Here is a 26703-nt window from a genome sequence, read left to right as displayed (position 1 = left end):
GGGGTCATAATATGACCGCCAGAGTAAACCAGCGTTCTGCATAACCCATGGACAAGCAGATGGATGCTAAACTCCCACTTAACCCCACCCCCAACCCATGAACAGTGAGTTCTGACAACATGGTCCTACCTGACACTCGCCTTCATGAAAGGATCTCTCAAGATCAGGGCACTGTAGCAAAGCACGGTGAAGAGAGCAGATGGTGCCCGGCTATAAACTGGAGCAGTGTCTGGGGTCTTAGAGGCTTGTCTTCAAACAAGCAGCCATCTAAGTAAGGAGTCCACTAAGTCCCCATGGAAGAAGCACACCAGCTTGTGTGATCCAAAGATGGTAATAACAAAATCCAGATATTTCAAAGGGGAAAGCATCAGAGCTTAAATTGTGAGCCCCCACTGTATAGAAGGCTGTGGGGGACAGAGGGGGCCCAAATCCATCTGTAGAGTGTCCATTCAGATGAAGCCCTAGCAGATCCCCTCTAGCCACAGCAAGCGACTCCAACAGCTTTCCTGTCATACAGCGGTGATTGTAAACTTGATGAAGGTGGACTGAACATGGTATAAGCTAACACTTGGTCAGCTGACCTCCATCTTGACTCAACCAGAACTTGATCTAGGCTCAAGTATTTCTTGCTTGATGCATAACAAGAATTTCTTCCCTGGCTTTTTTAACATTGACGGTGGTCTTTTCTTTCTTCTGCTTCATTTGTGTTTTTATATTATGATTTCATCTTGTTTCTGGTTTTATTGTTACTGCTGGTCTCCAGTTTGTGAGGCACAGAAGGAGGAGATGCCCAGAGATAAGAACTGTTGCAGTGATTTATCTGGGATGTGTGTGCGGGGTCGCGGGTGGTGGTGGTGTGGGTGGTAGGGGGGAGACAGGAAGAATGAGGGGATATGGGGAGCAACCAAGGAATCTGGGAGGGGAAGCACTGGAACTGATTGTGATTATGTATATACAGCTCGTTTTAAAGGCAATCTAACATGGAGGTGTATGATTTGTGAATACTTTCTCGAGAAAACCACTAAAAAAAAGAATGGTGATATAATACGAAAAATGTAGCTGTCATTGAACAATATGTATAGAAATTGTTCAATGGGATCCTAATTTGCTGTGTAAGCTCCTACCAAAACACAGTAAAATGTATTTTTTTTGTGCGTGAAAAAGTTGCCTCTGTTTAAGAGGGAAAACTTTCTCAAGACTTAGAAGGACGACGTAGTTCCATTGAGTTCTGTATCTCACAGATTGCACTGTTTGTATTAATGAGAAAGAAAAACCCACAAACATAAGCCTGACAGGTGCTGGGCCAGGTCTGATCCGTCAGTGGAATTAAGCTGATCCTTATACCCACCAAGGCAGATGGTACCTTGTCACACTCCTGCCCCTCTCTGGGCACCCTGCCACTTACCAAGGAGACAAGGGGCCGAGCTGTGGACTCCAAGTATTCAACCACATCCTGGACCAGCCTCGAGCCATGGTTCAGCTGACTGAGGTCCAGAGGGGGCTTCAGACAGCGGCTGAACTTCTCTCGTGCAGCGGTAAGGTCCCCAGCTTTGAGGCAGGCCATCCCCCAAGCGTGCCATGCCCCAGTGGTGTCAAGCCCAGTCTTTGTAGAGACCTGGAGGAAAGATTGCTATACCAGGCCTGAGAGCTCCCAAAGACCCCCGGGGCCCCTCCCTGGCCATCACTCCCACAAACTGAATGGCCCCATGGCTAAGGACAGCCGAGGGCTGGCAATGGCGGCTCGTTCCAGTGGCGTGGAGTGAAGCATTGTCTTTGCCTCACCTCAACGCCAAGTTGGTAGTACTCAGCTTCCAAAAGCTGGTTCCGGAGCCTGGTCACAGCAGCGGGCTGCAAGATCTGGTCTAGAGATGGCACGTGGCGGTAGGCTGCCGCCACTAGGATGTTCAGGACATCGACCTTGCTGATGTAGCTGCCGGGAGGAAAATGGTGCAGCAGTGAGTCTCCACGTGGCTGTCAGGTGCCACGGAGTCAGTTTCGACTCACAGTGACCCCGGGTACAAGAGAACGAAACACCACCATCCTCACAGCTGTGAGATTGAGCCCATGGTGGCAGCCACTGTGCTGTTACAGCCCCTCTCAGGTCTTCTTTTTCTCGCTGCCCTTCTACTTTACCAAGCATGGTCCGTCTGTCCGTCCGTCCGTCCTCCCTCCCTTCCTTCCTAGGGACTGGTCTCTCCTGATAACAAGTCCAAAGTAGATGAGCTGGTCTTGCCACCCTGGCTTCTAAGGAGCATTCTGGCTGTACTTTTTCCATGCCAGATTTGTTTGTTCTTTTGACAATCCAAGGAATTTTCGACATTCTTTGCCAGCACTCTACAAATACTCACTAAGAATAAACCAAACCCACTGCCATGGAGTCAACCCCATGTACTAGAGGGTAGAACTGCCCCATAGGGTTCAATGCCAAGAGGACTTGAAGCTCTTAGTGATGCAGATCAAGGACTTCTCAATGCAAGAAGAACACAAAATCCCTCCCAACTGGACCCGCGCACAGTACTGTGATTCACGGAGGAAAGACGGGAGTTGTCACGGGTTTCAAGTTAGGATCCACAGTCATCGCCCATGAGATTAGCTGTTTCTGGTGTGCACTGCGATAGTGCTGTCTGACTACGTGGGAGTGTTTGCTAGAAGCCACTGGCTATCCTGCTGCTCATTCACAAAGGACATTCTTCCGTCTGTTCCTCTGCTCAGAAACCTTTCATGGTCCCTGAAGCCCACCACGTCCTGACTTCCTCTCACACCCGCTGCCCATGACTTCTCAGAGTGTTAGCTGCCACTCTGAGAACTAGGTGCGCCTGACCCAGGCCATGGTCTTTTCAAGCCATGATCGCCTCACATGCATGTGAAGACTGGACCGTGGACAGAGAAGAATGGAGAAGGACTGATGCATTTGAATTACGGTGTTGGTGGAGAATATGGAAAACGCCATGGACTGTCAGAAGAACCCTCTGTGTTAGAAGCACATCCAGAATGCTCCTTAGAGCTAGGATGCTGAGACATTGTCTTACATCACCTGAAAGCTGAATCAGGAGGGACCAGTCCTTGGGAACAGACCCCCATCATGCTTGGGAAAGTAGAGGGTCAGGGAAGAGGAGGAAGACCGTCAAGGAGGTGGACTGGCACTCTGGCTGCCACAATGGCTCAAGCAGGGGGAAGATGGTAGGGACGGTACTGGGTCGATCAGGCAGGCTTTCGTTCTGTTGGGCACAGGGTCGCTATGAGCAGGAGCCCACTGGAGGGTATCTAGTGTCCACACCAGCCTACAGGGAACAGATCGCCAAGCCTCTTCTCCCTAGGAGCTGTGGGTGGGCTATAAGAGCCAGCCTTTTGGTGTGCCGCCAAGCTCTGAATGAGGGCATGACCAGGGCTCCTTGGGTAGAAACGGCCACCATGGGAAAGAATCAAGACAGGTGTACAAGTACCTGTCACAGAGAGCCAGGTCCTGGCTCTGGCCGGCCCTGACGAACATCATCTTGGCGCTAAAGAGCAGCTGCTTCATGATGTCTGTGAGCAGCCCTGCGTCCACCTCTGGGTTGGTGAGGCCCTGGGACAGCTCGCAGCAGTGCTCGATCAGCTGGTGACCACAGGCAGTGGGGTCCCGGTGCAGATTCAAGATGGCGATGCACAAGGAGGCGCTCGGGGCCTGGCCAGTGAGGGAGGAGGGACGAGTGGTGAGCTCAGTAGCACACGGTTGGGTCTGGGGCAGGAATGAGCCTTCCCTCTCTCTGGCAGAAGGAGCCCAGCTTCCAGGGGAGCAGCACCGTCAGAGCTCTAGCTGCGAGGGCTCATCACCGTGCTGGGAAGAGGGTGGCTGTGTCCCTGTCCTGCCGACTTTTCTAGGCTGTCTCCTGTCCCACTAGTGCTGTCCTCCTCACTGGTGGCTTGGACTAGGACAGCCACCTCGCTGTCTGACCACCTGCAGGAGGCTTTGCCTAGATACACAGCTGCTCGTTGCCAAAGCTTGCTTACCTTCCTGCGCTTCCACTCAGAACCAGGCCTTCCTTGAACCTGCTCCTGATACCAGAGCTCAGGCTCCCATCTGCAGAGCCTTTTTCAGTGCCATGTCTTACTCCCTATCAATGCCTTACATTCCTTTCAAATTCCCGTATGGCCCCGTGGCGTTCCTACACTGGGCCTTTGCTCACATGCATTAGTCTCACAGGTGCTCAGGATGCTTCCTCTCACAGCTTCCGGCCTCTGCTGCTGGAAGCCGACCTCCCTGGCGAGGCTCAGGTTGAAGCCCCTTTCCTGACTGCCTCTGGCCTGCCACCACAGGAACCTGCCTCGGCTATTTCCCGGGAGGTTCCGTTCCCATCTCCACACGGTTCAGTCTCATGTTGTGATCAAGGGTTGCTAATGCACCCCCCACCCACGCCTTAGACATCATTTGCAGTTGCTCTCGCCTTGATTCTGACAGTGACCTCAGGGGTGCGGAATTGAACCCCACGCTTGAGGTTTTCAAGCCTGTGCCCTTCAGAAGCAGGTTGCTGGGACTTTCTCTGTGGCCCTGGGTGGGAAAGCACCTCCCACCTCTCGGGGAGGAGTGAGCTCTGCACGGTTTGTGCCATCCAGGGGCTCCTTGGTACCTCCTAAGGGCACTCAAGGCGTGGTTGCACTTTGTTATTACCTGCTCGTAGTAAAACTCACTCCGCACCAGCTCATTTTCTTCCTTGTTCAGATCCAAAGTCCATTCCAGCTCGGCCACTTTGGGGACTCTCACCACGGCGGAGTAGGGGGGCGGCTCACTCTTGGAGCTGACAGGGGCTTAGGGGAGAGGGAAGTGCTAGTCACCTGTCAGCCGCTGGCTGGAAGCTCAGGGTCGCCCAGTTGAGACAGCTGGTGCGAGCTGCAGGCAGAAACAATCTGAGCGCTCCCTTGTCCTCTCCTTGGTCCCCTCTGTCCCCTTCAGGAGACTGCACCAGGCACAGACCCGGTGGGGGGGGGGGGAGTTCTACTTGACACACAACCCTGGTACTGCCTGTGAGAAACGCTGAGGAATTCCCTTTGTGAAGCAGAGAGGCCCGACTGTGAACGGGGCGGCCGTGAAGGAAGGAGCAGTCCTGGGTGGTAGGACAGGGAACGTAGGGAGAATAAACCAAGAAACATCTACTTAGAGCTGAGGGCTTTTTTTTGGTTCTTAGGTTTTATGTTGCTGTTGTCTTTGAGAACACACACAGCAAGATGGACACACCGCGGACGTTCCTCCAGGCATGCCACCTTCTCCCTTAACGTCAACCCACTGTCCATTCCCCCAGAGCCTGCTAGGTTCCCATCATCCGAGTTACTCTAATCACTTGATTGCATGTAGGTATTTCTTTAAAAAACCACAATGCTCAAGCTGAGCATGTTTAGTCAAATTACACGGTGGCTTGGTTTTTGAAAGATGACAGGGAATCATTTTGATTTAAGGCTTAAAAATGCGCTCAGGGCAATAGATTCAGGGGCTCTTCCAGCAGCCCCCTGGGTTCTAGAGAGTAGGGCATCCATGAGACTTTGAATTCTGCATGTCCCTCCTCTTGATCAAAATTCTTCTGTTCCAAATGGTCAGTACAATGATAGCCAAGCACCGCCCTGTCCTTCTGGTCTCTTGGCAAAGGAGGAAGCTGTTCATGGAGGCAATCAGCCCCACATCCTAGCTCCTCCTATTCCTGGCCCTCCTGGCTCTTTTGCCAAAGGCGCAGAGAGACCACCTGCTGTGATGTGGCTGCGCATCTGTAAACTTTTGAGACCCCGAGCATTAGGCTTAACTAAGAGTTAAAGCAGAGTCACGAAATACTTTATCAGGCTCATTATTGGAGATGGGAAGGGGCCCTTTCTTTGGCTGCCATAGTCTTTCACAATGCTGGAGGTCAATGGCCAGCTGCAATGATTTACATGATGCCCTGGAGGGAAAACAGGCTGATAGAAATGCCAACCATTTCCTTTGGCAACAACGTTGCCATTGAGCACTCAGCTGAAGCCGAGACACGGAGGAAAGAGCCGACCAGAGCGTCTCACAGTCTCAGAGAGTGTGAGCCAGTCTTACCTTCTGAAGGTCCTGGATTCTCCTCTGACACACTGAAAATAGAGAAAGAAAAATAAGTCCTGAATCACTCCTGCTCTTGGTGCTGCAGCTTACTGCACAGCACTGGCATTCACAGGGTTACCCATGAAAATATTCAGATTAGAGAATCGCCCAGTATTCTTCTCTCTCTGAAGTCTTTCTCCAGGTCCCGTCCACCCCATTCCACCACTCCCCAACTCTCCCAGTATTTGCTGCTCGAGGCTGCACCACAGCTTCCTTCCTAACTGGTCTCCTAACTGGTCTGTCAACCTCATCACTCCTTGAAGAAGGCCAGGCGGTGCTGGCGGGTACGCTTTGGACTGCCAACCAGGTCAGCGGTTTACATCCATCCACCAGCCACTTGCTCCTGCCAAGATGTACAGCCGCCGGCATCCTCCACAGGGTTGCTACGAGTTGGCATCGACGTGGTGGAGTGAGTGCACTCTACTCTGCAGCTACGGAAAGCTTTGTAACGTGTACATCTGGTCATGTCATGCTTGTGTAGCTCTCCATGCGAAAGAAGAAAGCCAACCTCACGTTCCTCGTTCAGCATGCCCTCTGGGAGCTGACTTGGCTCCCTCTCCTGTTCCCCAGGACCTCTGCTCATTTTGTCTAACTCCTTCCTTGTCTAGCATCCTGGAACACTACTTCCTCCTGCCCTGAGCAAGAGCCCAGTCTAGTACTTGCCTGGTCTTGGCAAAAGGGACTCCATTTTGAATCCGGTGCCTTCAGCTTGGCTCTCAGAATTCACCTCTCATAGACCTCCCTTTCACTGACCTCCCTGATATCCCCCTCCCCTGCTCAACCTTCAAATTCCTGGAGCCTGCTCCTCCCGGAGCCAGAATGTTTTCTGAAGATATGCACACTCCACTCTAGCCGTCCTTGGCATATAGATAAGGTCAAAGACCTTCTCCCTTCTGAAGCACCTGTGTGCACAGATCCTCCCCAGCTTGGACCCTTCCCAGCTGTGTCTGCCAGCAGGGGTATAAAAACCGCAGCCTAAATTTCCCAAAGTGCGGTTTCAATAGCTCAATCTCCAGAGTTGCTGAATCCGCCCGCAAGCCTCTCAATAAAGCCTGCTTCTAAATTTTGCCAATTGGATCTTTGGTTCTGTTTCTCGGCCCAAAATTCCTTACAGTACTGGTTGCCTGCAGGTCAACGGGTCCCTGCAGCCAGAGAGAAAGCCTTGAGTCTTTGTGTCACTGTCTCCCCCTCACTGCTCAGATGCCAGCCACAAAGTCCAGGGTACATTGGTCCCATCTTTAGTATGTCACCCACTTGGACACTGCTCCTCAAATAATCCACATTTTCTCCTGCCCCAAACTTGGCAGTTGTTACTCTCATTTCTGGGCTTGCTTTTTTTTTTTTTTTTTGCTTTCCCCCCATTACCTCTCTGTCTTCTAAGGCTTTGGTGCCCTCTACCACCACACCTGTCCACACTTGTAGTCTGTGGGGTGGTTGTCTCCCTGGACAAATGGGGACTTGTGGAGGGTCAAATAATTATTGCTGAGTGATCGCTGAAAGGACAACTCCAAATCAAGCTAACTGCTCACACTCCCAGATGCCTTCGGCGCCACCGTCCATCACCTCAGCTGCTAGAAGCAGTGGGGGAAATGGAGTGAGACTGAGCCAGCCAAGCACAGCCATCAGAGGTTTGCTGAGGCCTGGGTGCTTTCCCAGGGGAGTCTTTCTAGGAGAGGGAGGCTAACAGCCAGGAAGACTGCCTGGGGGATAGCCGAAGGAAATGATGCCAACATGTCCCTGGAGTCCAGCGGGGAGCAACTGAAACAAGAGTGGCTAGAGGACACGGGAGCTTGTTGGTGGACGACAACATCTGGCTGGATTCAGGAGAAGGACCGAAGAACTGAATGTTTGCACCACTGAGAAAGCATTAGGGAAGAGTCTGGAAAGGCAACATGGCTTCTTCCTCTTCTAGCAGCCTAAGGTCAGTCTAGAAACGCGGCACTGCAAAGCTCATGGCATTTTGGTGGGAACGTATGCGGTCAACTTCCAGTTTCTGTAGTCGTCCCAGATTTGAGCTGCACGTTCCCACGAGACCCCCTGGAGTGTACGGGCATGGGGGAAGTCCCGGTGGGCACCGTAAGAGGCACACCTGTTGCGGGGCACTCACTCTTTGTTGCAGTAATGGTAGCACTGGCTACACACCCGGGTCGGGTTCTCCCTGTAGCCGTCCACCACCATTCTCTTGGTGGAGCAGGAACTGCAGACGAGCCGACCGCAGCGGCGACAGTGATGGCGCCTGTTAAACTGAGGCGTGTCGACAGGAAGAGGAGGGAGAGAGAGAGAGGACGAGATGGTGAGGCGGCAGAAACGATGAGCCTCTCTGTCATCAGCCCCTTCAAAGTTGGAGTTGGCCACTTGTGGCTTAGGACATAATCAGAGACGGTCAGGCCTGGAGACTCTCCAGGAAAGTCACAAGAGTGCCCGCCCTCACACAGCTGACACGGTAAAGTATTTCTCAGCTGAGGGCAAAGGTGCCTGAGTCATGGGCCGTTTTACAACAGGCCCTGGCCCATCTTTCTACCTGTGGAGGCAACATGTGAACAGACAGCAACAAACGATGGGGAGAAGTCTTTCCCAGCTAGTGTGGCTCTCATCACGGTACTGGTGATGGCAAAGTACCATTTCCACCTTGTGGGTACAAGGACTACCTCATCGCTCTGGGAAACAGAGGACGGGGAAGAGAGTGGATGCGGACAAATTCTTTATTCTCATATTTAAGAAGCCTGGGAGGCCAGGGTTCTGGGTAGAGGGAGGCCTTCACACTTCTGAGTTAGAGATGAGTTCAAGTCACATTCTCATGATTAAGATTCATCCCTCTTACAAGCACGTGGCTGAGTGCTATCTGGCCGGCAGCAGACATGTTGAGGTTGTTCTCCCTGCTCAGGGACAGTCACTCCCCTTACCTGTCCCCAACACTGGGGTTAGGTTACTCCCCCAATGAACTCAGGGACCTCTAGGGTTAAGGTACTGCCCACTTTGGTATGTATGTGGTTACCTATAATTGGGGGAGCTGGCATACCCTAGACTAAATAAGTTGATGTAAGAATACATTTTCTCTCTCCTGGTCCAGGTTCTAGTTACCATGGAGGTGAGCACCCCAAAGTTTCTCTCTGTCTCTTAATTTCTTCCCTTTAATCACACAACCGTCCCTTAGAACCCATCTGGATGTGGGCTGGATCCTGCTATCATAACCCTGTGATGTGGAGAGAGTATTACGCGTCTTTTGCAGTTGAGGAGGAGGAAACAGATGCAGATCAGTTACATCAGCATTGAGTTAATATGCGGTGAGTGAGCACACCATGCTCAGTATTAAGTCCCAACAGCTACACGAGTGGTGTGAATGTTTCAGCTCTAGGCTACCAGCTGGAAGGCCGGCAGTTTGAATCCACTCAGAGGTGCTTCAGGAAAAGCTCTGCTAATATGCCAGGAAAGACCATAGTCCTGACAACCCGATGGAGCAGAGTTCTGGCTCAAACCCTCGGGGTTGCTATGAGGTGGAATGGGCTCAATGGCAACTGGCTCACTTTCTGGGATCTGCTTAGCAGTGGGCATCTGCCACGATGACGAAGTCTGCAGTCCCACTGCTGAGAAGAGGCTGGGTCTGGAATGGAAGCCGGGTGCTCTCTCTTCAGACCAGAGCGCAGAGCTGCTAGCAGGTCACCTGTCTTGTAGTGCTAGACGGGGAGCTGGAAGCAAGACCTGTGGACCCTTGGGGATGCCTCGTGCTACACTCCACTGCCTCTTTTTAGTTGTTTCATGAGAATGGCAATGTTGCCAGTTTAAAGCAACTTGAGGGCACCTACCACCTGTCCAGTCCAGAAACTATATCACGATCCAGTTGAAGATAAAACCCAGAGTCTTAGGTTTGACAGTTCTGGCTCCAGAGCTCTGGCTGGTAAAACTGGAAACAGATGCTGCCTACTCACCATGGTGAAGTGCTCTCTGCGGCAGACCATGCAGACACTCTCCATCTCATCTGGTACCCACTGGTGCCTGGTGGGGGGTGTCGCTGGGGGCACAAACTCCAGCAGGGGCTGACTCGGTGGGAGACTCTTCTCTTTTGGATTCGGGGACTGTACAGTGGAGATCCCTAGGGGTCAGAGTCAGAGTCAGAGGTCAGGATCAGAGCTGATCAGTCTTCCAGCTAACAGATTAAGCTGGAAGGCTAGAATCAAGAGCTATCACCAGTTGGCAGCCCCCTCCCCCTGAAATAAGGGATCCAATGAAAGGCCATTAACTGCTGTTGGCATCATGAAAGACAGGCAGCTGAACCCTGTGTGCCTGCTGCAGGAGGGGCACAGCGCGACAGCATCAGCTGTACCCACTGACTGCCAGCGAGAGGATTCTGACTCATAATGACCTTCTATAGGCTCTCCAAGCCATCAAGTCCATGCTGACTCACAGGGACCCCATAGGGCATGGCAGAACTCTGCCCCTGTGGATTTCTGAGACTGCAACTCTTCATGGGAGCAGAAAGCCCCATCTTTCTCCCAAGGAGCTGCTGGCCATGTTGCCTGTAAATCTTTATGGGAGCTGACAGCCCCATCTTTCTCCCGCAGAGCACGGATAGGTTTGAATCACGGACCTTTCCATTAGCACCCACTGCCTAATGTGCAGTATCACCAGGGCTCCTTACCATCAGGTCCATGCATCCCAACCTGTCATGCCTGAGTCAAGTGCAGCTCTAGGTTTAACTGTCAGTGTACTGCAAGTCAGGGACCAGAGGCCCAGAGGACCACAGGAGGCAATCAGCAAATTCCAAGAGGTGGAAAGCTGTAGGACAAATGGCCTCATTGCCTCCACAAAGCAAAAAATATATGAACAGAAAACAAACAAATCAATCAAAGCAAATGAATCTATTGATGAAAAGAGACATGAAATACTTCTGCCAAATGCCAGGATGGTAATGACTTAGGTCTTGTTTCAGGTGAAAGCACATGTGGAGAAATCTTTATGAGACACTGAGGAAATGTGAACACTGACCGGCTGTCTGACAGTAATGAGGACTTGCTGTCAATCCATTTTGAGCTATGATTCTGTGGCTGTGAAAGTCCTCAGCTTTTAGAAATATATACTGAAATATTGATGAGTAACTGACATGATGGGCTAGAGTTTGCTTCAAAATAATCCGGTGAAAGGCTGGCACAGAGACAAGGCAAGACATGAAAATTATGTCGTTGAGTCGTGGGCATGTGAGGCTCATCGATGACTCTCTCTGCTCTCGTGTCTTCTAAACTTTTCATAAGCAGCAGGTAGAAAAACCCCGGTTGCCCAGGTTCCCTTATGCAGATGCAGGAAACTACTCCTAAACTTAGAGAACTGACCTCTCCTTAGGTCTGTTGGTTAGCCACCAAGAATGGCTCTTCTTCCAAGGAGGGACAGGGGTGCCCTCATCTTTGTTTCATGGCATCTAAGGAGATCTTTCTGAGTCACTTAGCAAAGTGGGCAGCTCACACACAAAGAGAACTGAGAAACACAGCAACTCGTAGCAGGGGCCGGGAGAAATAAAGAGGATAGAGCTCGCGCACTCTGACTGTTTGGCAAAGCAAACACTTGCTGAGCTTCTTCCGAGTGTCTACACGATGGTGTGAGGGACAGGAGCCGTGAGGAAAAGGGTGGTCTGGAGGTGGAGACCCTAAACGAGCTTGTGGAGGAGGCAGAATCAACCTGAGGATGTGGAATCCCCTGGAATATGCAAAGCTGGAACAAAACCAAGAAATAATGGGAAGATTGCTGTCACTGGAAATGAAAAAAAAAACAACCCCAGAAGTCAAATAAACAGAAATTAAGCATGCAGCTCATGTGAAGCAAATAACTGGTAGGATTCTAAGGCTTACCAGGAGAAGAGGCAGAAGAGAATTCGGCTGATGGTGATCTAGTCATGGTCTCAGGGTCCGAAACCTGACTGACAGGTTCCGAGAGGTGAATCCCAGAATCTGCAGAGAGAAGATGCGGGTAAAATGCCGTTTGGCTATGAACATCTCTATGAATTGGGTTAGGCGTTGAGCCCCATTGGCCGTGCTGGCTGTCAACCCATGATTCCGTGCGCTAGGCTGGACGGCCACGGTAGAGGTAGTGCTCAGCCAGTAGCATCATGCTTCTAGCTGCTGGAGAAACAGGACAGGGATAGGCACCTGAGCACATGGAGCTGGCACCGGAATTTCACCAAGTCAGTCTAAACGTGCCAGAAGGAAGGGGAAGCCTTTCCAAGCAAGGGCAAGGAGGCCAATCGAGCTGGCGGGCAAGTCAGCCCATACTGACTTGGTCTTCATTTGAGAAGAGGCTGAGCCACACACACACACACACACACAGACACACACACACACGCGCACGCGCACGCACGCACGCGCGACGTCAATGTGGTTCGGGGAGCAGAGCAAACCCTCTTCACACAATGATGACACTCACGGGGCCGGCTGTGTCAAGGCCAGACAGATCATTGCTTTGCTTCTCAGGTGTCTGTGTGATTATGCACGCAGCTGCCATGAGCTGTCAGTTCTGCCTCAGGTGGGCCTTCTAGATGTGTCTCCTTTGGACTCATGGGTGTGGCTGAGCCCCTTGATGTGGTGGGGTGTGTGTTAACCCTTCTCATGGAGGGTTTCCCTCAGTCCCGCCGACCCTCTAACTTTACCAAACATCCAGGGGCTATTTGTGGTTGCTAGGTGCAGTCGGGTAGAATTCTACTCATGGAGATTGCATGCGACCACGAGCAGACCTGCCCCGTTGAGTTTCCTCGGCTGTAATCCTTATGGGTCACACCTGGTTGGTCAGGTCATGGTCCTGTGGCGGCCTGTTACATTGCTGAGAGGCTGGAAGCTACGCCACTGGTATTTACAGTATCAGCAAGGTCACTCACGGTACCCAGGTTTTCGTGAGCTTCCAGGCTAACACAGACTAGAAGTAAGGGCCTGGTACTCAAGTTCCACAAATGCTGACCAGTGGAGACCTTATGACTAGCAGCAGAGCAAGCCCCGAAGGTTGCGAGGCACTGAAATAGCCTGGGGAAGAGCCGCCTCCTCCAAGCAGAGCGGACGGTAACATCGCGGAGGGAGTCAAGCTTTCTGGACCTTCATCTGCTGATGGGGCCTGACTCAAAATGAGAACGAACAGCCACAAATATCTACTACTCATCCAAATGTGGAATGTATAAATCTAGGGACATGGAAAGTCCTCAAAAATAAAACAGACAGCGTATAAAGGTTGATATCCCAGGCAGTGATTCGTGAGCTGGAATGGAAAGTTACCGGTCACTTTGATAATTATATGGTGGGAATGAGAAACGGAAAGGAGATGGCATCACCGTTACCACAAAGAAGGCATTTCAAGTTCTGCCCTGAAGTGCAGCACTGTGAGTGAGAGGATAATATCTACACACCAACAAGAGATCAAGTTAATATGCCTACTTTTCATATATACATACCAAAGATGCAGAGTGAAACATTTTACCAACTTTTGCAGCCTGAAATTAATCAAGCATGCAACCAAGATACGTCAATTAAAAAAGAAAGATGCACTGATAATTACTAGTGGATGGAAAAAGAAAGTTGGGAACAAAGGAGGATCGGTAGTTGGGAAATATGGCTTTGGTGACAGAAATGATGTAGGAGGTGAGTCTTGCAAGCCCAATGACTTCATTGAAAATGTCTTCTTTCAACAACGTAAGGAGCTGCTATACACACAGGCTTCACCAGATAAAATACATAGGAATCACATAGAGTACATCTGTGGAAAAAGATGATGTAGAAGTTCTGTAACATCAGTCTGGACAGGTCAAAGGCTGACTATGGACTAGACCATTAATTGCTTAAGTGGAAATTCAAGTTGAAGCTGAAGAAAATGAAAGAGCCCACAAGAGTGAAAGTCCGAAGCTGAGAATATCCCACTTGAATTTAGAGGTCATCTCAAGAATAGACTTGACCCAATGAATGCTGATGCCTGAGGACCAGACGCGTAGTGAAATGACACCCAGGACATCAGACATGAAGAAAATGGTCATTGAAAAGGCAGGGAGGAAAGACAAGACCAAAATGAATGTCAGGGGGAAATCTGAACCGGTTCTTGAATGTAGAGTAGCTAAAGGATATAGAAGAAATGAAGTTAAAAAAACAAACACGAAAGCTGAATGAAGATTCCAACGGGAGACTCGGTCACAATAAGATACTATACTGAAATGAACAAGGGCCTGGAGTGAGAGAGCCAGACGGGAAGAAAATGTTTGGAATTTCAGAAACTGAAAGAACTGAAGCAAAAACTCAAGTCTCTGTCAATTTGAAGGATTCTATGGGCCAAGTATTGAATGATGAATCAAGGGAAAACGGGAGAAATACAGAAGCCGAGTGTCAGTCACTGGTCAATGCTCAAACGTTACAGGAAGTACTGAAGGCTGCGCTGCACTCAAGGCTCTGGAGAAAACAAGGCTCCCGGAATTGCTGGAATGCCAACGGAGAAGCTTCCACTAAAGATGCGCACTGGAAACACTCCGGGAGCGCACCGCAGGGATTGCTGCCCCGCTGCTTTGCCCACAGCGACATGGAAGACCTTTTGTACACAGCTAGCCAGCCAACCAACGGGAAGGGATCCTTATCTGTACCTGGTCAAGAGATGGTGACCAAACAGACCAAGGAGATACTGTGGTTTGAAATCGGCGAAGATGTGCCTGAGGGTTGAAGGCCGGCATCAAACTAATTTGTGTGCCGAGCAAATCATCTGGGAGCTGGCCTCGATGCAGAAGAGCACGGTACCAGGACCAGAGAAAGACGATGCAGTTCGCAACATGCAAGTGGCATCGTCTGGCTTGCTGAAATGAAGGGGACTTGACGCACTGACTGATGACGATCAAAGACTGCAGTCTTCGGTATGGATCACATCTCAACATGAAGAAAACAAAAACCCTTACGACTGGACCGATATGCAACATGGTGATGAACAGCGGAACCAATGAAGCGGTCAAACATTTCATTTCACCGGGTCCACAATTTTACTGCCCAAGAAAGCAACAGCCGAGAAACGAAATGACACGGCACAGGAAGCAAGCCTGCTGCAAACAAGTCTTGAAAGTACTAAAGGCAAGATGCTGCCTCAAGGACTAAGATGCATCTGACCCAAAGCAGGGTACTTTTAACCGCCTCATATGCTCGTGAAAGGTGGGCAATGAATAAGGAAGACCGAGCATTTGATTGTGGTGTTGGTGAGGAATATGACATGTACACGAGCTGCCAGAAGAAGGAACACCCCTGTCTCGGAAGAGCCACCGCCCGAGTGCCCTCTGGAATGGAGGCTGCAGAGAGTCCGGAGGGACTCTGGCCACGTCATCAGGAGGGATTCGTCCCTGTTGCAGGGCGTAATGCTCGGGAGAGTGAGAGTCAGTGACAAAGAATGGAGTGGACTGACACAGTGGCTGCAGCACCGCTTTCAAACATGACAAGGACTCTGAGGAAGGTGCAGGACCAGGGTGTTTGGTTCTAATGTACATAGGGTGGCTATGGCTTGGGACAGCACCTAACAACAACCATCTTTATGGGAGTCGGTTGCCAGAGCTTTCCCCCATGTGAAGCTATTGCACGTGTTTGAATGACCACATTTTTGGTTAGCAGTTGAGCACTTGCCATTTGCTTCACCAGGGCTCCTTAGTGGTTATCTAACCAAAACCAAACCTACGGCCATCCTGTGGCCTCCGACTCCTATGAGCCCTACAGAGGGTTTCTGAGCTTGTAAATATTATGGGAGCAGAGAGTCTCATTTTTCTCCTGTGGAGTGGCTGGTGGGTGTGAACTACCAACCTTGTGGTTTGTAGTCCAATGCTGACCCAACACCACCACCAGGGCATCTCAGTTCTGGCTCACAGTGATTCTACAGGACAGAGTAGAACTGCCCTCTGTGGGTTTCCAAGATGGTAACTCATTACGGCAGGAAAGCATCCTCTTTCTCCTGTGGAGCACCTGATGGTTTTAAACTGCTGACTTTCTGGCTAGTAGGCCACATGCAATCTACCACCCCACCAGAGCTGACCTGCAGCCATCTCACTACTCTTTAGTTCTGGTTAGCCTGCTACTTCCTGAGAGTCCTCTTCCTGTTACAATAAAGAGCTACCTTTCCTGAAGCGGGCTCTTTTCACTCTCAGTCAACTCAACATGACACAAGTAAGAATGCACCCGGGGATGTCTTGCCCCAAGGAAATCCCCAGCTAGAAAGGAGGGAAAAGCTGCCTTTTTGGAACTTACCTGATCGTTTCTCTCTCAGAGGGTACAGGAAGTCCAGGGCTTTCCCGGCATAGTGGGAAAGCAGGGAGTCAACCTCCTCCATGGTGAAGCCAATCTCCTGCCCGGCTGGGAGCTGGTGCAGCACACGCACGGCCACAGTGGCCCAGTCCACTTTCATGTTCATCAGCAGCTGTTCCAGCATGAGCAGGGGGCGAGAGGACAAGTGGGCATAGCTGGCTCGGTGCTGCTCAGGCAGGGTCAGCAGGATCTGTTTGGGGGGGAAGGGGGTGAAGGAAAGAGGACACCAATTGTAGAAAATGATCTGAGACTCTTACTGGGAAGAGAAGACGTGTGCTACACTGAAAGGCAGATCCAGATAGGCAACTCCTGACACTGGCGAGTAGGCTTTTAGAAAGAAGGCTGAATGCCCATCCAAATCCTACAGGTGGTGATTAAGAAGTAATCCAAGTACCTTCCCCAAGAGGAGGAGTGGGGAAGCTTTTCTGCAACGAGCAAGACAGTAAATACTTGAGGCTTTGTGGGTCCCTATTTTGTGGGTGCAGCTATGTAACTCTGGCAACAGCATGAAAAGAGTGGGTGCTCCTCCTCCAATAAAACTTGCTTTACCAAAGCAGGAAGAAGACCGGCTGTGGTCCCGAGGCTGTCATTTGCTGTCCCCTGGCCTAAACCCTCTGGGTGTGGTTGATCTACCTGATGCTCAATGGCACTGTCCTGTCCATTTGCGGCGTCACTCACAATGGGCGACACAAGGTGATGTCTGTGGACATCCTGAGGGCCCTCCTGCTGCCTTACCTTGGATCCCATGTACAGCGCCTGGATTTCGTGGTGTCGGGCAGCAGTCAGTTGTTGGTAGAAGTGGGTGGTGAGGTAGTTGGCCAGGAAGTGGGAAGTGGCCAGGCTAGGGTGCTGGTCAAGAGACTGCTCGGTGACTTCAAGGCACATGGTGGGGTCAGAGATCCTGTGCAGGAGCTGTTGCAGGAAACGGTAAAGGAAGCAGGTATGGGCTATAGAACATCCCTTTACACACGAACTCATTACCTGCGCGTCAGCTCTGACTCATAGTGACCCCAGAAGACAGGGCAGAACTGCCCTCGGGGGTCTCCAAGTACTGTCACTGTTTACAGGAGTAGAAAGCCCCTTTTCTCTCCCACGGAGCTGGTGGTTTCGAACTGTGGACCTGGTGGACCGCAACCCAACTCGTAGTCACTGCGCCACCAGGGCTCCTACGAAGAGCCCTTAAGGGGACTTATTTTGTTTGAGAAACCAACATCTGTACTCATCCCTTCTGTCTACTCAGTTTTCACCCCGGCAGCATCACAAACGTTGGAATGATTTGACAAGACCAGAGTTCAGCAGACTCCTGAGCCCACCTACTCACTGGGCACCTGAGCATGAGGGAGGCACCTTCCAGTCAGATCTGAGGGGCAGATCTCCCTCCCTAAAACAGAAATGGGAAGCAGCAGAGGCTTACTTGCAGAGCCTTCTCGGAATCTCCTCTTTCTAGGAGGTGGAGAAGATGATTCCGATGTAAGCTGATTAAATGTTCTCTAGGAATGGGGTACAGGCAGCCCCACTCTTCGCACAGGCCGTACTCCTGGAAGGAAACACACACATCATCAATACCTTTGCATCACTGGCCCTGTCACTCATCCAGCTTTTGCCTGATTGCTCTTGGTGTGGTCTCCAGTCTGCTGAAAGCTGGTGGTAGCTGGTGGGCACTTTACCATGACATTAGCACGGGAACGTAAACTCAAAGGGCTGTGATCTCTCGAAAGTTGAGCCCCAGGTGCCAGGTGGAATCAAACTGCCCATCTCTTGTTTGCCCAGTGCCACCTAGGGACTCCAATAATGGCCCAGTCAGCACACATTCATATTTACATTCATCTTTATCATATTCACGAGCCACACATTCATACTCAAGAGTAAACCGATGAAATACGAATTAAGACAGCAACGAGATGCCAGCCAACTGGCAAAACGTGAAAAGCTAAATAATATCAGAAGTTGGCGGGAATGCGGAGCAACACACACCGTGGGTGAGAATACAACCGGGACAACCCGCTTGAGCAGCACCTGGCAACGTCTTAGTAGAGGTGAGGAGGCCCCCGTGTATGAGCGCGAGGCTGCAATCCTCCCACTGTAGGCCTACTCTGTCCCCAAGTCTACAAAGCCAAAGCCAAGCTCACAGCCATCGAGTTGACTCCAAGCCACAGCAAAACTCTGCATAGTGTATAAAACCGCACCCACGAGCACAAGCAACTGTGGCCAGCTTTTTTCTTTGTGTGTGTGTTTCTTTTTTTTTAAAAACGTTTTATTAGGGGCTCATACAACTCTTATCACAATCCACACATATACATACATCAATTGTGTAAAGCGCATCTGTACATTCTTTGCCCTAATCATTTTCTTTTCTTTCTTTCTTTTTTTTCCCTTTTCTTTTTTTACATTTTATTAGGGACTCATACAACTCTTATCACAATCCATACATATACATACATCAATTGTATAAAGCACATCCATACATTCCCCGCCCCAATCATTCTCAAAGCATTTGCTCTCCACTTAAGCCCTTTGCATCAGGTCCTCTTTTTTTTCCCCTCCCTCCCCGCTCCCCCCTCCCTCATGTGCCCTTTGTAATTTATACTTTGTTATTTTGTCATATCTTGCTCTATCCAGAGTCTCCCTTCCCCCCCTTCTCTGCCGTCCCTCTCCCAGGGAGGAGGTCACATGTGGATCCCTGTAATCAGTTCCCCCTTTCCAACCCACTCACCCTACACTCTCCCAGCATCGCCCCTCACACCTTTGGTCCTGAAGGTATCATCAACCCTGGATTCCCTGTGCCTCCAGCCCTCATATGTACCAGTGTACAACCTCTGCCCTATCCAGCCCTGCAAGGTAGAATTCGGATCATGGTAGTTGGGGGGAGGAAGCATCCAGGATCTGGGGGAAAGCTGTGCTCTTCGTCGGTACTACCTTGCACCCTGACTGACCCATCTCCTCTCCTAAACCCCTCTATGAGGGGATCTCCAGTGGCCGACACTTGGGCCTTGGGTCTCCACTCTAAACTTCCCCCTTCATTCAATGTGGTATATATACACACACACACACACACACACACACACACACACACACACACACACATATTCTTTCTTTTTTTTTTTTGCATGATGCCTTATACCTGGTCCCTTTGGCACCTCTGATCGCACTGGCTGGTGTGCTTCTTCCATGTGGGCTTTTTTGCTTCTGAGCTAGATGGTGTGGCCAGCTTTTTAAAGTTGGTAGCGATTTAAAAACTGATGGTCACCTAGAAGCCCCCCGACAGGAGCGTGGGTAAATACTATGCTCCCAATCCATACAAAAGAGCTCTAGTGGTGTATGCAGTGGGTTACACCTTGAGCTACACCTGCTAACTGCAAGGTCAGCTGTTCAAATCCACCATTCACTTTGCAGGAGAAAGATGAAGGCTACTGCTCCTGTATGTACAGATGTGTAGCCTTGGGGAAAACACAGGGGCAATTCTACTGTGCCCGACAGGGTCCCTCTGAGTCAGGACCAATGGCGATAGGTTTGGGTTTATCTCCATACAAGCAATGGTTACATGGTCAGCCGCTGTATAAACAACATGGCTAGATCTCAAAAAGATATGTGCTTCACTGAAAAAAACAAAACAAAACAAGTTGCAGAAAGACACATATAGTTGGATGAGTTTAATATATACTTTGAAAGCCTGAGATATACTACTAGCGGTTACATGTTGGCGTTGATCTGAGTGGTCGCCATTTGAAACCAGCAGAGGCTCCACAGAAAAGACTGGGCTTTCTACTCCCACAGTTAACAGTCTCGGAAAACCACAGGGGCCGAGAGGAGTCAGCAGTGAGTTTGGTTATTGTCACAGGGGACTCCTGGTGGCATTGTGGTTTACATGGGGGGGCTCCTACTGCGCAAGACCAGAAGTTCTGAACCGCGAGCTGTTCCCTGCAATAAAAACAATGCTTTCTACCCCGGAAAGAGTTATAAGTCCAATCAATTCACTGGCTGTGAGTTTGGTTCTTTCTATTTTTTAGCTTGCTAAGAGGTGTATACATTGTTACAATTACTAGTATAAATGGTTATGAGGTACATTGTCACTCGGTAAATATCTGACCTAGGAATACACAAATATAAATGCCAGACTGGGGATGAGGGTTTTCTTATAGAGGAAAAGAGGAGGGAAATGGGGTTGGGAAGACATATACTGGCCGCCCTTAGTGATTTTGATTAAAACCATACTGCATGTTGTTACAATGTGAAGTTGGTGCAAGCACAAAAGTAGTCAATTATATTATGTTCTATACTTCTCTGAATGTTGGTAAACAAAACAACAACAATAAAAAAGAATGGGAAAATGAATTTTTAAAAAAAATATGTGGCCACAGGACAAACCCACTGCAAACCACACACCCCCATCACTCCAGAGACCAGGAAGACCAGAGGGTGCCCACCTGCCACCACTGACTGCTGCTGTCAGGGCCGTGGGAAATGGGCCCAGAGAGAATGGGAGAGCAAAGTGGGACAGAATCTCAAACTCATAAAAACAACCCAACCAGCCCCCCTGGCCTAAGTGAGACTGGAGGACTCTCTGAGACCAGGGCATTGAGATATTCTTTCAACCAGTGGTTCTCAACCTGGGAGTCAAACGACCCTTTCACAGGGGTCGCCCTAGTCATAACAGCAGCACAATGACAGCGATGAAGTAGCAACGAAAATAATTTCATGGCTGGGGGGTCACCACCGCATGAGGAACTGTCTGAAAGGGTGGAGGCATGAGGAAGGTGGAGAACCACTGCTCTCAATCTTGAAAACGAACTCTGGCCCCTGAACTCACCTGGCAGCTAAATAAGAAGTTGGCTCAAGAAATCACGCGAATCACCTGTTTTTTAAGTACTATGCTCCTTCAAAAACATAACACCGATATGTGACCCAAAGGCCAACGATGACTGTAAACCAGACGAGAAAGTACGGGGCCACAGGGTCAGAACGGAAGTCATGCGAATGCTCACAGTTCTGAGCAACGTAACCAATGTCACTGAGCATCCTGGGGAGCAATTGCTGGAGGGGAGCCTACACTGCTGTATAAAGCTTCACCAAAGCGAGATACGATCACTAGGAAACAAAGAAGAACAGAAGGTGGCATAGTGTTCACACAACTATGCGACGCTGACAATGTGGAAAGCGGTCACCACCAGCAGCTGAGGCGCTCAATACTGGGGCGGTGGTGAAGGGGAAGACCAGCCAGGAAAATAGTACCTTAGCTTCCAGAATCACGTTCATGACCGTTGATGGATCTTCAACGCAGCAGCTCCTCAGGGCCTGCCAGTCACACCAGGTGGGGGCAGCCGGCAGAGCTAGAATCTACGGGAAGACCGAAAGATCTGTCACACAGCACTGCCACAGCGCCTCTGAAGAATTCACTGGGGTTCCCAGGAGAAGGGTCAGCCCCAGACCCGCGCCCAGCAGGCAGGCTGTTGGAGCTGCCCAGGAAGAAGAATCGTTAGCGCTACTGAGGAAACAGCGAAACCCTCTCCCCATCGTTACAAGACAACCTATCCTGAAAGAAGGAGAGGGATGCTTAAAAAAAAAAAGTTGTGGCAAATGGAATGAAAAGGGAGTGGGAATTTCCCAGAGCTTTCTGAAGTTCCTCTGAGAATCAGGGAGTCAGGCTGAGTGGGGAGACTAGGGTGGGGGCCTTCCACTTGGTAGGGCAATTCTGGGAGGTTTCCATGACTCCCAGCTTGTGCAAGCCTTTGAGGGCTACTCCCCAAGCTCCTTCACCTCAAAACTTGGCCCAGAAGAGTCTTTTGGTTGGCGTGCTCCACAGGTGTGCCTCGCATGCAGCAAGTCAGCTCTGCGTGCAGAAGTGAGAAATACAAGCCCGCCCCTCCTGCCATTTTCATTCACCCTGTGGGCCTCCATACAGACGACACAATCAGCCTACATCCTTGACTTGTTTCGTAGCTGGACCCTAAAGTGTGTCTCCTTGCTTCTTGCTCTGGAATGTAACATATGCCCCATGTAGTCTTTCTTTTCTGAAATAGTCACTTTGACTCATCCTTTAAAATTCTTGAAATTTAGCTGTCATTTAAAAACCAGCTTCACAAAGGACTTCTGATACCTAAAGCATACACAAAAGGTATGTGTACCACAGGGAAAAACCTTTGAGAACTGTAAAGCACCAGTCAACATTAATGGTGTTATAATTCTTACTCATTTGATACCTATGCATTTCAAATTATGTAAATAAAACCACTTTCCTCAAAATGCAAGGGCGACATCAGCCAGGAATCAGATGGGAGGCCTCCTTACTGTGACTCTCAGGACAGAGGCCAGTTGTAGAGCCAATGCCAAACTCAGGTTTTGTGTTTCTTAAAATCTCCTATCACCTGCGAATAGGTTGTGGTTGGCAATAAGGGGGAGATTATCTCCTTTCTCCTGGTGCCAGGAAGGATACCTTCTGATACACCCGCAGCTCGGCCAGCTTTCTCTGCAGCTCAGACTTCAGTCCTTCCTGGACAGCGGAGTCCGACAGGCAATAGGCCAGGATCTCCAGGCATGCCTCTAGAGGCCACCTGCCCACACACTGTAGGGTCAGCTGACTTCTCAGAGACGCATCCTTCACGGCAAACAGGTATTGCCAACCTTCTTTGTCTACAAGACAAAAAAGATGCCCAACAGGTACAGATAAGAGATCACGACATATGGAATCCAAGAAGAGGAATGGGAGTGGGGATACCAGAAGGGTAGGGGAAAGGTGGGGAGAGGAGGGGAGGAAGGGGGAACAGATCGCAATGATTGGCACATAACCACACCCTCCCCCTTCAGGGGGATGAACAACAGAAACTGTAGGGGAAGGGAGACAAGTGGTCGGTATAAGATATGAAAATAAAAATAATCTACAATTTATCAAGGAGTCACAAGTGGGGTGGGAGGAGGGAAAAGGAGCTGACACGAAGGGCTCAGTAAGTAAATGAAAAGAATGCTGACAACACATGTACATGTATGTTTGATTCACCTGATGAACACGGATCGCTATAAGAGCTGTAAGGACTCCCAATAAAATGATCTTTTAATTAAAAAAAAAAAGATGCTCAAAGACAGAGAGTCTGGCACTGGGAGGCTTCAAGGCCAGGTTATTCCTTAAGAAATGTTCTGTTGCAAATGCTTTGAGTGATTAGGGCAAAGAATGTACAGATGTGCTTTATACAATTGATGTATGTATATGTGTGGATTGTGATAAGAGTTGTATGAGCCCCTAATAAAATGTAAAAAAAGAAAGGAAGAAAAATGATGAGGGCAAAGAATGTACAGATGTGCTTTATACAATTGATGTATGTATGGATTGTGATAAGAGTTGTATGAACCCCTAATAAAATGTTTTTTTAAAAAAAGAAATGTTCTGTTCAGTTACACGGAAAGGGAGCTTGGGCGGTCCGACGAGCTACCTGACCTCAGCTGGCTTTATTCTCTAGTAACATTGCAGACAAGGAAGCCTGGTCACAGTCCTGGGACTTTTAGAAGGGAGAGGAACGGGGAAAACATTGCGAAAGGGAAGAAGGGGAAGGCAGGCACAAGGAGGGAAGGGAGAGACAGGAAAAGTGAAGCCTTCCAAGTTCTGCTCTGTTCCGCATTTAATACGGTTTCAGGCTCAGCTCCTCAGCAGGACTTGATTTTCCCTACGATTTCAGTTCCACAACTTCAAAGTGACCCCAGTATCCTAGTCTTATTCCCTGGCCATTACTTAGTGGTGCTCTCTGGCAGACATTCATTTCACAGGCCCAAAAACCAGACTGCTAGTAAAGAAGATAGAGCCACACGGGATTCCGCCACCTTCTCAGGTAGGGGTTCTCCTCTTTCCAAACTGAGGTCTTCTTACCAACAAGCTACGTATTCTCAACAGCACACCCTGGTGACACAAGGGGTTAAGCACTGGGTTCCTAACCCTTAGGCCAGTGGTTCAGTGCTCCCAGTGGTTCTGCTGGAGGAAGACGAGACTGTTTGAGTCCCAGCGACCACGGAGCAGTTCTCCTCTGTGCTGGACGGCTGGAATCGACTCCAGGGCACTGGGCTTTTTTTTTTTTGCCTAGCTAACTGGACTCTTGCTACACTGGTGGGATGTTATAGATCATTGGCTTTCAACACTGGGCATGCACACAATCGGGGGTGCTTTACAAGCAGGGGTGGTCCAATAGGTCCAGAGACTATTTTTATCAATCAAGCTTTATTGGCACACAGCCATGCTCACTGGTTTGGGCTTTTATGATCTAGGGCTAGAGATATGGCGACTGAGACAGTGTGGCCAGTGAAGCCCTTCCGAGAAAGCTTGCTGACTCCCAGTGGACTCACTAGTGTTGGAGTCGGCCAGTGCAGTGACTCGCGATGCCACTTTCCATGGTTTGGGCCAGCGATCAAACCCCCGCTTGATGGGCTGAGCAGTCTGACCCTACCCTGCCTCCTGCAACACCCTGCAGCTCCTCTCTGGAGAAGCGGAGGCCTCATCATGACGGGTGGGTGACACAGGCCACCACGGTGAAGCCTGGGGCCATGCTGCTGTTGCCCCACCTGGCAGTGTCCCACTGCTGACACCTGTGTTAACATGAACACTTGGCCTGAACCTCACCCTGGGCCTGTGGGGCTGGAGTCCAGATTATTTGTAGCTTTTAAAATTCCACAGAGATTCTGATGTGCAGGGTTGTGCATACAGGTTCTGTGTGCCTGTCTAAAGTCAGGTGGATGTGGGTTCTCAGGTATCATCCTGGGCAAGTTTCCTGGCCGCTCGGAGCCTTGGACTCCTCCAGCTCTCATGACTGTGTGAGGTGCTGCGTGTTGGGTACAGCATGTGGTCGGGGGCCTGCTGTGTCCAGCCCTAGGAAAGGAAGGCCCGCCTCAGCTCACCATGTGCTGCAGCACAGCTCAGGAGCATGTCCTTTATGCCGCTCAGCCCGGCTGCGTCGCGCCCGTACTCATCCATGAGCTGCAGGGCCCGGAGCCAATCTCTGGCCACCAGAGCCTCCTCGAAGGCCTCGCTCAGCACGTCCACAGCCGTGGGAGAATGCAGGCCCAGGAGGAGAGTCGAGAGACTGGCCCGACCACAGAGACTTCCTGGCAGACTCTGCCCCGGCTCGGTGCAGCCGAGGAGGGGCTTCCAGGCAGCCAGGAGGGCGGCAGCGAGCGTGGGAAACTGTTCCAGGAGGCGCTCACACTCTCGGGCGACCTGCTCTGCAGTCAGAGGGACCTCCCTGCGGCCCCGAAGCTCCTTCCACGACAAGCCGGGCTTGCTGGGCTTTGCCCCGCGGGAGGCCCCCAGGCAGGCCACCACAGCCAGCAGCTTTGAGCGGGACTTGAGGAAGGCCAAGGCAGAGGAGGTGAGGGCTGTGGGTGCCGAATCCCTTGGGGAGCACTGGGGCTTCTTCTCCAGTGGGGTCCTCTCGGTTGGCCTGGAGGAGCTCAGAGCGTGAGACAGCGGGAGGTGATCCAGGCAGTGTAGGTGGGCCAGGAGGTCGAGGTGGGTCAGGAGGGATGATGTCTGCTGGCTTTGCTGGGAAGAGCAGAGGGCAAGGGGCTCGCAGCAGCAGTGGACGATGACCTGTGGCACACTCAGGGGAAGACCCTCATGGGCCAGCAGGCCTGCCAGCCTGCAGGGAGAGAGCAGAGGCATGCAGGGCCTGGGTGTATCGCTCAGAAGTCCCTCCGCTTTGCACAAGCAAATGGCCACGCAGGCTCTTAACTGTTGCTTCCGCCTACCCCCTGCGCCCACGCACATTAAACATGAAAGTATTAGACATCCTGCTCTGCCCTGATGTTTGATTTCATGACATAACATGTTTGGGAGACTTTCTCACATCCCTCTACAGCAGGCGTCCTCACACCACGGCCCATGGGTCACACGTGGCGCGCAGAGGACATTTATCTGGCCCGTCAGGTGTTTTTTCCCCGTTTGTTTTTTACTTCAAAATAAGATATGTGCAGTGTGCATAGGAATTTGTTCATAGTTTTTTTAAAAAAACCTAGAGTACAGCCCTCCAATGGGTCTGAGGGACAGTGAACTGGCCCCCTGTTTTAAAAGGTTGAGGACTCCTGCTCTGCAGAAAGGCTTTGCTCTGTCTTACAGTGGTGGCGTGTTAGTGACGGGGGGGGGGGGGGCGGGGAGGGGGAACCATCATTGAACTAGTCTCCAACTGGTGACCAATGGCCTTTGCTGATCTTGTGCTGGTCTGTACAAGGCTAAAATAACCTCTGTCTAGACCTCCTTTTATACATGAAGAATAAAGTGGCAGGATAAGTACCCTGGAGCGGGTGGGCATGGGGGAGAATACTGAAGTTTAACATATCATCTAAGAGTGCATGCAAATTAAGGGCAAG

The 26703-nt window shown here is 50.5% G+C and overlaps 1 protein-coding gene across 2 annotated transcripts in view; it reads right to left on the bottom strand.

Annotated features, from left to right (window-relative positions):
- ZFYVE26 (zinc finger FYVE-type containing 26) overlaps positions 1 to 26703 on the bottom strand; it is a 75556-nt gene that overhangs the window by 16737 nt on the left and 32116 nt on the right. For both annotated transcript variants that reach the window (XM_075530512.1, XM_075530511.1), the window contains exons 21-34: positions 25237 to 25976; positions 22796 to 22992; positions 21595 to 21699; positions 17780 to 17902; positions 17101 to 17277; positions 16309 to 16555; positions 11926 to 12024; positions 10015 to 10178; positions 8196 to 8332; positions 6047 to 6078; positions 4649 to 4785; positions 3444 to 3664; positions 1783 to 1930; positions 1406 to 1615 (exon numbers count right to left, since the gene is read on the bottom strand). In XM_075530512.1, the coding sequence (XP_075386627.1) occupies positions 1406 to 1615; positions 1783 to 1930; positions 3444 to 3664; positions 4649 to 4785; positions 6047 to 6078; positions 8196 to 8332; positions 10015 to 10178; positions 11926 to 12024; positions 16309 to 16555; positions 17101 to 17277; positions 17780 to 17902; positions 21595 to 21699; positions 22796 to 22992; positions 25237 to 25976 (2737 nt within the window). The remainder of the gene's footprint in view (positions 1 to 1405; positions 1616 to 1782; positions 1931 to 3443; positions 3665 to 4648; positions 4786 to 6046; positions 6079 to 8195; positions 8333 to 10014; positions 10179 to 11925; positions 12025 to 16308; positions 16556 to 17100; positions 17278 to 17779; positions 17903 to 21594; positions 21700 to 22795; positions 22993 to 25236; positions 25977 to 26703) is intronic.

The sequence above is a fragment of the Tenrec ecaudatus genome, chromosome 14 (assembly GCF_050624435.1).
Source record: "Tenrec ecaudatus isolate mTenEca1 chromosome 14, mTenEca1.hap1, whole genome shotgun sequence".
Lineage (NCBI taxonomy): Eukaryota > Metazoa > Chordata > Mammalia > Afrosoricida > Tenrecidae > Tenrec > Tenrec ecaudatus.
This window is presented reverse-complemented; position numbering and strand designations above follow the sequence as displayed.